Genomic DNA, 14,314 nt, shown 5'->3' with positions numbered 1-14,314 from the left:
GCATGGACTTTGTTTTGTTTTGCATTATATACTTGTGTGCACTTGACTTGGATCAGGACTTGTTATTACTTGGATCAGTATTTGGTATTGGCAGATACACAATATTAAATGACTTGGATCAGGACTTGGTATTGGCAGATATACAACATGTAAACACAAATCTTACCTCAAATGCAGTAAATCTGATTCACATCACATCACATAATAATGATTTTCTCTGAAAATATTTTGTTTTGTAGCAACTACTTCAGTGTAGTTCAGTGTTACGGAGTTCTCCATTCAGAAGCCCCACGGTGCCCTGTCTCCTCATTGTCTCGAGGAATGTGTGAGATGCAATGTCTGGTATGCAGTTTGTTGTGCCAACCACTAGGTGGCACATCATACCTATTAGATATTTTCCTTTGTAGAATTCACATCTATGGTAATAAGGAGGACGAGGAGAAGAGGAGGCTTCTGGTTTACATTACATTTACATTTACATTTAGTCATTTAGCTGACGCTTTTATCCAAAGCGACTTACAAGTTCTGTACGACAAGACAGCAAGAAGGGTACAACTCTATCAGCTGAGTAACAATGTTCATCAAGTGTTGCGTGTTACAGTGTAGGTTAGTTTATTAGGACAAGTGCATGACAGTAAGGTTAGTCAGGGTTAGATTTTTTTTTTTTTTTTTTTTTTTTTTTTTAATCATTTCAGATAATGGTTGAAGAAGTGAGTCTTTAGTCGACGGCGAAAGATTGGACGGGATTCGGCTGTCCTAACTGGGATGGGTAGTTCATTCCACCATTGTGGGGCAAGGACTGAGAATAGGCGGCTTCTCTTTGATGACCCTCCGGGAGCTTGGATAGGAGTAGGTCTGAGGCGGCCAGAAGATGCAGAGCGTAGGGGTCTTGAGGGTGTGTAGTTAGAGACCATTGACCGGAGGTAGGCGGGAGCGGTTCCCTTTGCTGCACGGTATGCTAGGTCGAGGGCCTTGAAGCGGATACGTGCAGCAATGGGGAGCCAGTGCAGGTCCCTAAGAAGTGGGGTGACATGGGCCGACTTCGGTAGGTTTGATATCAGGCGGGCCGCTGCGTTTTGAATGAGTTGAAGAGGCTTGGTGGCAGTGGCCGGGAGGCCAGCTAGCAGTGCGTTGCAGTAGTCGAGGCGGGAGATGACTGTTGATTGGACGAGGAGTTGGGTGGCTTCTTTTGTCAGGAAGGGGCGTATCCTTCTGACGTTGCTCAGGAGGAATCTGCAGGTTCTGGTTGTCGCTGCGATGTGAGCAGAGAAGTTCAACTGGTCGTCGAGGACAACACCAAGGTTCTTGGCGGTCGGGGACGCGGTCACAGCTGCATTCTCGACTGTGATGGAGAGGTCGGTCAGGGGGGAGGATTTGGCCGGCAGGTGGAGCAATTCTGTTTTGCTTAGGTTCAGTTTGAGGTGGTTGGTCGTCATCCAGGCGGAGATGTCGGACAGACAGGCCGAGATCCGCTCAGAGACGTGGATATCTGAGGGAGGGAAGGAGAGGAAGAGTTGAGTATCATCGGCATAACAATGATATGAGAAGCCATGAGACGTGATAATGTTACCCAGTGATTTAGTGTAGAGGGAGAAGAGAAGGGGTCCTAGGACCGAGCCCTGGGGGACACCCGTCCGGAGGGGGCGGGTGGCCGACAGAGTCCCTCTCCATGACACTTGGTAGGAGCGATCGTTGAGGTATGATGTCAGCCATGTCAGCGCAGATCCAGCCACTCCCATTCCTGCGAGGGCCGCGAGGAGGATCTGATGGTTGACTGTGTCGAAGGCTGCAGATAGATCTAGGAGAATCAGGACAGAGGAGAGGCCTTTCGCTTTTGCTAAGTGAAGTGCCTCTGTGACCGCAATGAGGGCCGTTTCTGTGGAGTGGCCAGTCCGGAAGCCAGACTGATTGGGGTCTAGGAGGTCATTCTGTAAGAGATAAGCAGTAAGTTGGTTGGATACAGCACGTTCAAGTGTTTTAGAAAGAAAGGAGAGAAGAGAGACAGGACGATAGTTGGCTATGACGGTGGGGTTCAGGGTTGGTTTTTTTATGAGGGGCGTGACTCTGGCTTGTTTTAGGGAGGTGGGGACCACCCCCGAGTTGAGTGAGGAGTTGATGGTTGCAGTTAGGAATGGGAGGATGTCCGGTGCTATGGTCTGGAGGAGTGGGGAGGGTAGCCGGTCCAGCTGGCATGTAGTCGGACGGTTCGACGTTACCAGTGTCAGGGTCTCGGCTTCTGTAATGGGAGAGAAAGATGACAGAGTGAAGGATGAGGTTCTCGATTCAGCGTTTGGAATGGGTGGGGGTTGGGAGAAGGAGCTGCGGATGTTCACCACTTTTTCCTCAAAGAAGATCGCAAAGTCTTCGGCAGAAAAAGATGAGGGAGGAGGGGGTGGGGGGGGAGTGAGGAGGGAGGACATGGTAGCATGCAGTTTGCGAAGATTCTTGGCAGAGGCCTCGATCCTATGGTGAAAGAAAGAAGCTTTGGCATTAGTAATGGTTTTGGAGAATGTTAACAAGAGGTTGTGATATGTGTCGATGTCAGCAGTGAGGCGTGATTTTCTATACTTCCTCTCAGCCACTCTCAGGACCTGTCTTTGTTCTCTCACTGCATCCGTCAGCCATGGACTGGGTGGGGAACGGCGGGCAGGTTTCTCAACGAGGGGACAGAGCTTGTCAAAGGAGGTTGCAAGGGCTGAGAGGAGGGTGGAGGTTGCCATCTCTGTGGGGAGAGCAGAGAAGGTGTCACTCAAAGGTAGAGCGGATATTATGTCAGAGGAGAGGGTGGAGGGGGATAGGGAGGCCAGGTTACGTCTGAGTGAGACGGTTTGAGTTGGGGTGAAGACCTTTCGGTTAAGCATGAGAGTTAGTGAGAAGGATATGAAGGAATGGTCAGATACATGTAGGGGAGTTACCGTGGTGTTAATGATGCTGGAGTTACGGGAAAATATGAGATCCAAGGAGTTGCCTGCTTTGTGGGTGGGAGGCATGGCAGTGGGAGTCAGGTCAAATTGTTGTAGGAGGGAGACCACTGGGACCGACTGAGATGAGTCAGGCAGGTTGAAGTCGCCCAATAGAAGGAGCGGGGTACCATCTTCCGGTAAGGAGCTTAGAAGCATGTCCAGCTCATCTATGAAGTGATCGAGGGGACCTGGAGGGCGATAGAGTGTAACAATGGTGAGATTGAAAGGATTAGAGACAGATATTGCATGATATTCGAGGGAGGAGAGTGACAGTTCTGGGAGTTGTGTTAGGTTTGAAGCCCATGAAGGAGATGTCATGAGGCCAGTGCCTCCACCCCGTCTGGAGGGTCGAGGTGTGTGAGTGAAGTTATAGTTTGTAGATAATGCTGCAGGTGTTGATGAGTTATTGGGAGTTATCCAGGTCTCAGTTAGAGCCAGGAGCTGCAGATTTAGACTATGGGCGTAGGCAGTAATGAAGTCAGCTTTCTTGACTGCTGATTGACAATTCCATAAGCCTCCCCGTACTGTGACAGGTGTATTAGTGGCTGTAGGAGGGTAGGAGAGATTTGCCGGGTTGCTAGCAAACTGGCGTGGATGGGTAGAGTCAGTTCTGGAGGAGCAGATTGTGGATATAGGTATGAGGCACATTGTGGTGTCAAGAGTGGCAGGGAGAAGGTTGTAGGGAGGAAGCGAGATAGTAGGGGAATAGCAGAGTGGGAGGGAAATATAGGATTATGGTGTGCTTAGCACTGGGTGGATCGGTGGATCCCTCTGCTGAGAACTCCAGGAAAACTCCTCTTTAGTCACACACTTCAAAATGATGTACACAGTATTATTCAGTTCAAAGATCCTACCCTCTCTGCTGCTGTCATCAGAATGATTCCAACAGAGAAAAAGCTGGTCTTTAAGCAAAAAACTGTCACAAGTGCCCACTTAACTTACAAAAGCCACATGCACAAAGGCCACACCTCCAGTTTCTGTCAGCTGGGTGAAACTAATTACAAACTATTTCCACAACACAATTTAGTCACACACTTCAAAATGATGTACACAGTATTATTCAGTTCAAAGATCCTACCCTCTCTGCTGCTGTCATCAGAATGATTCCAACAGAGAAAAAGCTGGTCTTTAAGCAAAAAACTGTCACAAGTGCCCACTTAACTTACAAAAGCCACATGCACAAAGGCCACACCTCCAGTTTCTGTCAGCTGGGTGAAACTAATTACAAACTATTTCCACAACACAATTTAGTCACACACTTCAAAATGATGTACACAGTATTATTCAGTTCAAAGATCCTACCCTCTCTGCTGCTGTCATCAGAATGATTCCAACAGAGAAAAAGCTGGTCTTTAAGCAAAAAACTGTCACAAGTGCCCACTTTAGCAACACAGACATTACTGTAACTTAACAACACAGACTCAGTGGCTAGTATGGCATGTAGCTAGTACATAAGTGTTGGAACATTTTGAAGATGTTGTAGTAGGGAAGTGGACTTGATGCTGTAGTCAGGAAGTGGACTTGATGCTGTAGTCAGGAAGTGGACTTGATGTTGTAGTCAGGAAGTGGACTTGATGCTGTAGTCAGGAAGTGGAGTTGATGTTGTAGTGAGGAAGAGGACTTTGTGGACTTGATGTTGTAGTCAGGAAGTGGACTTGATGTTGTAGTGAGGAAGTGGACTTGATGTTGTAGTCAGGAAGTGGACTTGATGCTGTAGTGAGGAAGTGGACTTGATGTTGTAGTCAGGAAGGTAGAATAAAATAAAATGGAATATAAACTAAATTAAAATAGAAGCACAATAGAATAGAATAGAATTATAAAATAAAATAGGCCAGGGCTGTACAATTGTGCACAATGTGGTCACGTATATACACTAATTAGAATAAAAATAACAATACAGTGGGATGGAATCTTTAACAGGGCTGTGCAATTGAGCAGTAATGTGCAAAAAGTATGAACAGTATGAACAAGTAAGAGTTTTGATTGTATATACAAATATATAAGTAAGGGTGTGTTAATGCAACACAGTGGGGGGTGTCAGTGGGGGTCTTGTTGATGAGGCTCACTGCAGAGGGGTATAAACGAAGGGTTATGTATATAACCCAGTTCTATGAGTTAAATGGTGCGCTCAGCACCTGTTCTGCACTGTACTTCACTTCGTGCACGAGCACTGAATAAAAAATTCCACCATGTACCTTTACCTCCCAACATCCGTCTGACCACACCCCCTTCCGCTTACCTTCATAAGCAGGTGTTTGGCCACCTACTCGCCTCCTTCCCAAACTTTCACCACAATGTGAGATCAAGGGCCGCAGCGGCGTCCAGGTGCTGAGCGCACCATTTAACTCATAGAACTGGGTTATATACATAACCCTTCGTTCTATGACGTTAATGGATTGCTCAGCACCTGTTCTGCAACAGGGGCTGAGCGGGAGCCATAGCCCGACAAATGTACCCCGCTGAGGCCCCCCACAACCATCAGACCGGGGAGGACCGAGCCGAGAGGCACTCAAGCAACTCAATGCACAGGGTGAGCAGACCGTGGCTTGACCCCACGACTACACACACGCACAACCCGCATGCCACCCGGGAACGGACGGAAGGAACAACCTCGTTACTGCCCCCAGAAATCACGGGGTTTAAGAGCAAACCCAACCCCGTGGCAAGGCCGTAGCAGCGGAGCGCGAAGGAAGACCCAGACCCACTGAAGGGACTGGACCTCCTGGAACGGGGGCCCGGAGAGGTCAATGACGCCAGGCATCAAGACCCCACCAGGCGGTCACTTAGTGACACCGCCCCCCACATCGCCAGCGTATTCGGATAAGGCCCCTCCAAGAGCGGGCCCTTACCCCCCAATAGCACACCGCCTGGCACACTGACCCTGCAGAACAGGCAGTCAGCATGGCCGTAAGCACACAAAAAAGGTTAACCAACGGAAGCAGGCAGCATACCGGGGAAACCAGGCAACAGGCTGTAACCTGAGCCTGGAGCACTGTGGACGAGACAGGCGCCAAAGGAGTCAGCTGAAAACAGCCCCCCCGGCGGAAGGGGCGTATGCTGGCGTTGGTGCATGACAAAGCCTCCATTAAAAAAAAAACACCCAGAGGGGTCGAGGCAGAGAAGGCTGACATGATAGGCAGATGTCATGAACGTGCAGGGGCACACTCAACCGGGTAACCCGGGAGTTGACACTGCTCCAACATACCAGAGAATCAACCACCCTCTTGGTACCGACGGTGGTTGTTCCTATAACCCCTCAGAAAAAACTCCAAACACACCTGCGGGCATACACTAGCTATACCGCAGTACAAGTGTTCAGTTTCCAAAAAAGGGTTATCCCAGGCCTACGGTATCAACGAAACTTTACTTCGGACCGGGCCCGGCGGCTCAGGAAGTACACAAGGTTACCAGAGGAGGTCCAAAGACCACCCCAACAGCCCTCTCTTCGCCATGCGTGAGAGAGGAGCGAAGAAAAAAGGAGAACCAGCCCCCATGATAGTGCCAGGTACAAAGTACCCAACAAGGATCTCCATAACGCCTAACCTCGTAACGCCCCGGGCCGACCCGGCCTTTTTTTCCCCTGGAAAAAAAACCCAAGTCCCTCAGGGTACCAGAACAGCAGATCTGCATCCCTGGCGGACAAACGGGTTAACTGACCTGGACCAGCGCGACCAGAACCAGTCCCGTGCCCTAACCACGCCGACATGCCTACTCCAGGAGAAGGGGCAGATATGCCTAAAACATCATCATTTCATCATCATCATTTATTTATTCGTACATGGAATTACCACAGTCCAACAGTACATATTCATATAATTCACCAAAAATACCATGGCCGAAAGGAACAGGAAGAAGAAAAAATCTTATATATACCTGCCCCTACACACACACAACATATTGTGTAAAACCAAACAGAATATACCCATTTGCAAAAAAAATAAAAAATTAAATTTAACATCAACACAACCAAATTAAATCAACATAAATAAACCCATTTTGTCTATCTATCAGTCAAACTACATATTTAGGTTCATTCATTTACACACACACACACACCCCCACACACACACACTTATATAATGTATTATGTAAGGGATAATGTATGGCTACGAGGTCATTGTCGCAAAATAATTGACCGACACGGAGTTTAAAATACCGAGGCGCCGCGCCGAGGTGTTTTAAACGTAGTGAAGGTCAATTATTTTGCGACAATGACCGAGTAGGCTATACATTATCCTGCTTATTACATGGCTAACTTACTAACAATATACCTAATTCATTTGACAAATCGCAGTTGTTCTGTGGCTCTGTCAGCCCAAATAAAGTGATTATTATTATCGCGGGCAGCCTTCTGGCTCCGCTGTGTTCTGGCTCCGCTCGTCGCTCCGCCCCCTGTCATCGCCGGCAGCAGAACACTGTCTAATTGCACTGAAACAGTGTGTGTCAGTGGGCTTGATTGCCAACAGCTGCGCACTGCGGTCATTATTGAAAAAACAGCGGCCATTATTGAAAAATAATGACCGCAGTCGGGGGGCTATTGACCAATCACAAGCAAGCATTTCGGCGAATGTGAAAACGCCATGTAATAAACTTCTATATACTATCTCATTTCTATTTTATTATAATATAACTAAATCATACTATTTATTCTACACCATATTGGTACAGTATTATACAATATTTTAATATATTATTATTCTATGTTACGCTGCTATATACTATATTACTATACTCATACTGGCCTACACTACAACTCTATGCTACGTCATCCTGACACGCTAAACTGCAATATTATACTAAACTGTACTATACTGTCTATGTATCTTTTCTTTGCACAACCTTTTGAAGTGAAATATATTATTGGAACTCTTTTCATCGTTCTGCAAGGAGTTCCATAGTTTGATACCTATAACTGAGGTGCACCTTTGTTTTAAGGTTGTTCGTGCAAATTGGTGTTTAAAATTTAATTTCCTTCTGCTGTCATCTGGACAGGGAACGAACAACCTCTGTATATTTGCTGGTAATACTCTGCATTTTGCTCTAAACAAAACTAATAAAGTCTGTATTTCTTTAAGTTTCAATAGTCTGGATTTAATAAATAATTCGTTGGTATGTTCTCTTGAATCTACATTGTGAACTATTCTTACTGCTCTCTTCTGTAATATAAATAATGGCTTTATGTTGCTTTCATACGTTTACCCCACACTTCCACACAGTAACTCAAATATGGTAGGATGAGTGAACAATATAATATTCGCATAGAATTATAATCAAGCACATTCTTTGCCTTGTTCAAAACAAAAACACTCTTGGCTACCTTATTTTTTATGTACATTATATGTGGCTTCCGTGTCAATTTCTCATCCAAATTGAGAGGAGCGAAGAAAAAAGGAGAACCAGCCCCCATGATAGTGCCAGGTACAAAGTACCCAACAAGGATCTCCATAACGCCTAACCTCATAACGCCCCGGGCCGACCCGGCCTTTTTTTCCCCTGGAAAAAAAACCCAAGTCCCTCAGGGTACCAGAACAGCAGATCTGCATCCCTGGCGGACAAACGGGTTAACTGACCTGGACCAGCGCGACCAGAACCAGTCCCGTGCCCTAACCACGCCGACATGCCTACTCCAGGAGAAGGGGCAGATATGCCTAAAACATGAAAAGAGGGCGCCACCCAGACTGCCGGTGTGAACCGCGCTCGGTGGCCCACCCCAAGGGCGTGAGACCCCTCTACATATGTTCAGAACCATTCCGTTATCATCCCCCAGATATGAACGAGAATCCGTCGAGAACCAGTAACAGGTTGTCGGAAGAGGAAAAACCTCCATCCCAGTTGCTTTATAAAAACGCTGTTTTAACCACAAGCAACCAAGGCGTACTAGCTATCCGCATGATCTGTAACAGAACAACCCGAGCTAGCACTATGCGTCGGGACACAACCACATGAGCCCGCATACCTCACATGCAGCAGGCTACGACTGGTCAAGGAGCCACATTCTGATGTGGCTGATAGTAGGGCATCCTGCCGACGAGTCAGAGGGTCTTCCCCGACATCCTCAAACAAGGCGCCCCAAGGAGACCCCTCACCCCCCTCCAGTGTTACCTGGACGGGCGGGATACATGTCTCCACCGGGCCTTCGAATAAGAACCCGTCTGCCTCCACCATGTAATCCTCTGTTTCCATCGGGCAGGTAGAGACCGACGCATCCTCATCGGGCTCCAGCAATTCACCAAACCCAGGCCGTTCGCGTCTGCAAGCCACCATCTTGCGACGGGAGCGAGCAGACGCAAAAAGTTTGCGTCTCAAATCCTCCGGAACCAAAGGAACCGGCCGCTCAACAGCGGACGATTCCCCGGAAGCAGAGGAACCAGAGCCATGACCAGGCCATCGCAGAAGCGACGGCACCGGTGCACCAGCTCTTTGGAGAGGCAAACTACCCATCGGACGCCTACCGGGCGTGGCTGCCAACCACGAGAGAGGCAACAGCCCCGCACCAGAACGCACGACGGAGGTGGAAATGGAGAACCGCTGGTGGAGAGTGGCTCTGCGACTCTCCGAAGTAGACATTATGACTTATCTTTTTCTATCGAATATTTATGAGAGAAGAAAAAAATAAGCACAATGTAAACACGTCTCAACTTTCTTCAGCTAACAACCTCGTCAAGTGGGGATCTACCGAAGGCACTTCCTTGTGGTGAAAGTGAAGAAGGAGGCGAGTAGGTGGCCACACACCTGCTTATGAAGGTAAGCGGAAGGGGGTGTGGTCAGACGGATGTTGGGAGGTAAAGGTACATGGTGGAATTTTTTATTCAGTGCTCGTGCACGAAGTGAAGTACAGTGCAGAACAGGTGCTGAGCAATCCATTAACGTCATAGAACTGTTCTTGTGGTGTGAGGTTTTAGCCCTGATGGACTGCAGCCTCCTGCCACACAGGGTGATGGGGGTGAGTGGGGCTGGGGTCTATCTGATGACTTAAAGGAACATGCCAACATTATGGGAAATGTGCTTACCATCTTCTCTAGAGTCAGACAAGAAGATAGATACAACTTTCCACTCTGTGTGTTCAGTAGAAAGCTATCCAGCTGCAAGCTAGCCTAGCTTACTGCAAATGAATGGAAATGGATACGGACCACTAGCCCAGTCCCGGCGCCATGGGCGGGCATTAGGGGGCCGGGCCCGCCCACTGAGTCAGCTGTGCCCACCCTGTAATTTTTTTTTTATTTTCTTTTTTAATCAAAGTCGACTATCCAAATCCTTAGTCGGGGACAGCCCTAGTGGGCACTGATGTCAACAACAACACTACTGAAGCTAGCACGGCACTCTGTGAGAATTCATTTTCTACCCTCAAGAACGTCTTTACAGAACATCGCCATAGTATGCTTCATCGACGCAACTAAAGCCAATTTAATTCAGTTGGCATTTGAGAAGGACTTAACAAAAAAGTTCAGGAATGAGTGGCGGGACAGTGTTTTAAGAAGATTTCACTCTGTCCCCAAACGCTGCTTGCCACTCTACTAATGATGGTGAGTAGCCTGTGGAGGAATTTTGTTTGCTTTTTTTGTCAGTTAAGTTCAGTTTGTCAGTGAATTCAGAAGTGTTGAATAAATGGAGACTTTTCAAAGATATAGAATAGAATAGAATAGAAATGTATTATCCTGAGGGAAATTTGACACTGCAAATCACTCAACATTAAACATTTAGACAGAACAAGTCACAAATAAGAATAACAAAACAAATGGCCTAAGAATAGAATAAAATGAAATAGAATAAAAATAGAATAAAAGATACAGTAAATAAATAAAGTAAAAATATACTGAAGTCTACAGTAGGTGTAATAATGCACAGTGCTGTTTAAAAAGTAAGAGTCCAGGAAGATGGTAATTGTCACTCTGTGCTCAGTGATGCAGTGAGGCACAGTGATGCATTGTATAGTCTGATGGCTGTCGGAATGAAGGACTTCCTGTGCCGTTCAGTGCTGCATTTAGGTAGTGTGAGCCTATAACATGCTCCTCCTGTCAGCCAAGTCTGTGTATAGTGGGTGGGAGGGGTTTTCCCTGATGGCCTGGAGCTTAGCAAGGTTCCTCCTTTCCGCCACCCTTGCTAGAGTCCAGCTCCACCCCAACCACGCTACTGGCCTTCTTGACCATCTTATCCAGCTTGTTTGTGTCCCCTGCCCTCAGTCCGCTGCCCCAGCAGGTCTGTTATATATATCCGTTCAGTCTGTTTTTGTATAAGTGAAAGTGAAAGTAGAGAGAAATTAGATTTTTCAATTGCCTCTCTGCTGTTTAGTTCAGCACCGTGGGCAGCGCCAAGCAAGCCACAGCGCCGCTGTCCCAGCTGAAACGTATAAAAGGGAACCTGTGTTGAAAAACCATTGTGCCCCCCCGAGAAGATTTTATGCCCCCCCACTAATTTGTTTCTGCAGCCTGGTCTGCACTAGCCTAGCTTAAAACTCCAGTGTTTTTGGCCAACAGATCTGTATCTGCTTCCATGCATTTGTTCTAAGCTATAGGCAGGGGCGGACCTAGCACATTTGGCGCCCTAGGCGAGATTCACCACTGCGCTGTAATTTTTTTTTATGGCTTTTGCCTCTTCATAGTTCTCTAATGTTAGACTTTCTTTCCTCAACGCTCAATTCTATAAACACTTGACCCATCAATGCACAGCGCTCTAGCATGTTCTGACTGTGAACACAAAAATAATGGTTGCAGATATAGAGAGAGGGGCGCCAAAACTGCACAGAGAAAAAAAAAATTAAATAAAAAATTTAAAAAAAAAAACATTTAAAGTTTTTTTTTTTTTTTTTTTTTGGCGCCCCCCTCTGGGTGGCGCTCTAGGCGACCGCCTATATCGCCTGTAGGAAGGTCCGCCCCTGGCTATAGGCTAGCTTGCAGCCAGATATAGCTTTCTACTGAATGCACAGAGAGGAAATTTGTATCTCTGTTTAAGATGTGTTCCTTCTAGGTTCCTCCGGTCCTCTGGTTGTTCCAGTAGGAGCAGGAGCTTCTATTGCCAGAAGACCCGAGGGCAGCAGAACCTGTTTACATGTTGAAATCAAATCTCAAAACCAATCTTTTTAGCTTATGACTTCTCACAGTGAATCATACATTTTGTTTCACCTGTTCTGTTTTAATTTTACCCATTTCTTTACTGAGTTGCATTAATCTCACCATGCTCCTTTTATTGTTTTTATTTGAATACCTTTTATCAAATGTATTACTTCATTACTACTACTACTATTATTTATTATTATTGTTGTTTTATTCTTATTATTCATTATTGTGTTGCATTTCTTTTATTCATTTAATTCCATCATGTTGATTTTTATTTGTATTGCAATATAAGGAGCAATATAAATACAGTTTGACTTGATGACATAATTGCCTGTTACAAAATGGTAATGCTGTGATCATCCTGTGATCATCCGCATAAAATGTATACCTAGGTAAATGGAATATTGCTCCACTTCTACAAGGGCTATTTGCATATTCTTGGTATCTAGGTACATCTATGGACCTCAGTGAATGTATTCACAGTGTCAGAAATATTGTGTCTATTACTAGGCTTGCTTAAACTGTGATGAAACAAAGGAAAATATGAATTATGATTTTTTTTGCATCTTTGACAGTGAATAACACCATGATAATAATGACCAAACTTAAAAAACTGCCACTGACCTCGTTCAGTACCCTCTTGAGATCATGTGTACAAAAGATCGAAGGAAATTAATAAAGGGAAGATGATAAAACCGAAGGTTCTGTAGATACAGTACTGAATTCTCCCATCCGGACCAATGCAATTTGAAATATTATTATAGAATATAGAATATATGCTTATACATTACCTTATTATAGCCAATTCGCACATTTATATATATATACATATAGTATCTTTCAAATGCCCGAGTTCAATTTGGATTTAGTATCACCAGGCGTGCATAATAACAGATAATGATATCTACTGTAAATTACTGTAGTTTTTTATTTTCCTCACAGTGCAACCATTTTGAAACTAATTTCAGATCTAATTGTTCCTACATGCTAACAATAGGGAGGAGAAACTAACTGCGTTTCAATATTTGTCAAATATGTTACCTTTTGTGGCTTATTATCACGAATTATTATCGTTATTGACATATTCATAATTCAACTATACATTTTAACCCCCATAGAACTTGAAGGGAAATGTAGTTCGGAAAAATGTCAACGCTGATCCACAGCTATGCATGCCCTCGACAAAATGGCTGCAAAAAAAACTACAATTCCCATGGTTCAACATTTTCAAAATGGTCGCCGTCTCGGATTATACTTCAGCAACTCGAGAAGGTAAAACGATATAATGACACTTTTAACCTATTGCTAAACTAACGTATTGATGATAATATATATTCTACATGCTTTTGTGACATGTTAGTGATGTAAATACTTGAAAACGTTCGATTTTAAAATCGCAAATGTATTGCATCACTCATAAAAATATGAATATATGATCATAATGTCAAAAGGGGTCGGTACCGACCCCGTGGGGGGGAAAACGATGAAACATACATAATAATAATAATGTTACATAATGATGACATATACTGTAGGAGGGGGGGATTCACTTCACCTGACACAAAATAAATTATAATCAATTAATGTTTTTGTCTAGGTGTCCAAAGCAGCGGCTGACCTCATGGTCTACTGTGAAGCTCACGCCACAGAGGACCCCCTGCTGACCCCCACAGAGAATCCTTTCAGAGAGAAGAAAATATTCTGCGCAATATTATAACCAAAAGAGTTCCCGAACCTTTTGATGTCACAGACCCCCAAACTGACTGTAGTAGGCCACAGACAAGTGTCTGAGAAGATGTAACCTGGACTTCCATAGCTGTTTATACTGTAGGTTGGGAGATAACAGTGGAGAGAGTCAAACCTATGTTCAGAATTAGAAGCTCTCAGTAGAGTGCAGACCTCCACCCAGGATTGGTGCCAGGGCATATCAGACAGCCGGGCATTTAAATTCCATTCAGCTGACCTTACCTCACTATTATTAATAGCATTACTATTATATTGCATGAATGAGAAATTGGCTATGACAGAGAGGTGAAAACGTACACACTGAATGTGCGTGCACAGCCATGCACACACACACGCACGCACACACACACATGCAGAGTGCACACAATGCACAGTAACTCTAAATCTACAGTGTTGCCACAAATTGTTTTCCATGGGTTTCATCTCTGTTGTGTAACTTGTGTTCCAGAATGCAACAATGCCTATACCCTTTAAGTCCTGTATAGCCTAATGCAGCAGGTCAACTGCAAAAAGATATTCCACCCAACTGGCCATATCAACCCAAACACAAGA

At 45.3% G+C, this 14,314-nt stretch overlaps 1 protein-coding gene across 1 annotated transcript in view; it reads left to right on the top strand.

Moving 5' to 3' along the window:
• gng8 (guanine nucleotide binding protein (G protein), gamma 8) overlaps window positions 1–13,733 on the top strand; it is a gene marked incomplete at both ends in the record, with an annotated part of 33,666 nt that extends 19,933 nt beyond the window's left edge. The window contains one exon of the mRNA XM_084320617.1: window positions 13,614–13,733. Coding sequence (XP_084176743.1) covers window positions 13,614–13,733 — 120 coding nt within the window. The remainder of the gene's footprint in view (window positions 1–13,613) is intronic.
• Between the last annotated feature and the right edge of the window lie 581 nt (window positions 13,734–14,314).

Source organism: Notolepis coatsorum (assembly GCF_963971535.1).
Source record: "Notolepis coatsorum genome assembly, chromosome: 8".
Taxonomy (NCBI): Eukaryota; Metazoa; Chordata; class Actinopteri; order Aulopiformes; family Paralepididae; genus Notolepis; species Notolepis coatsorum.
This window is presented reverse-complemented; position numbering and strand designations above follow the sequence as displayed.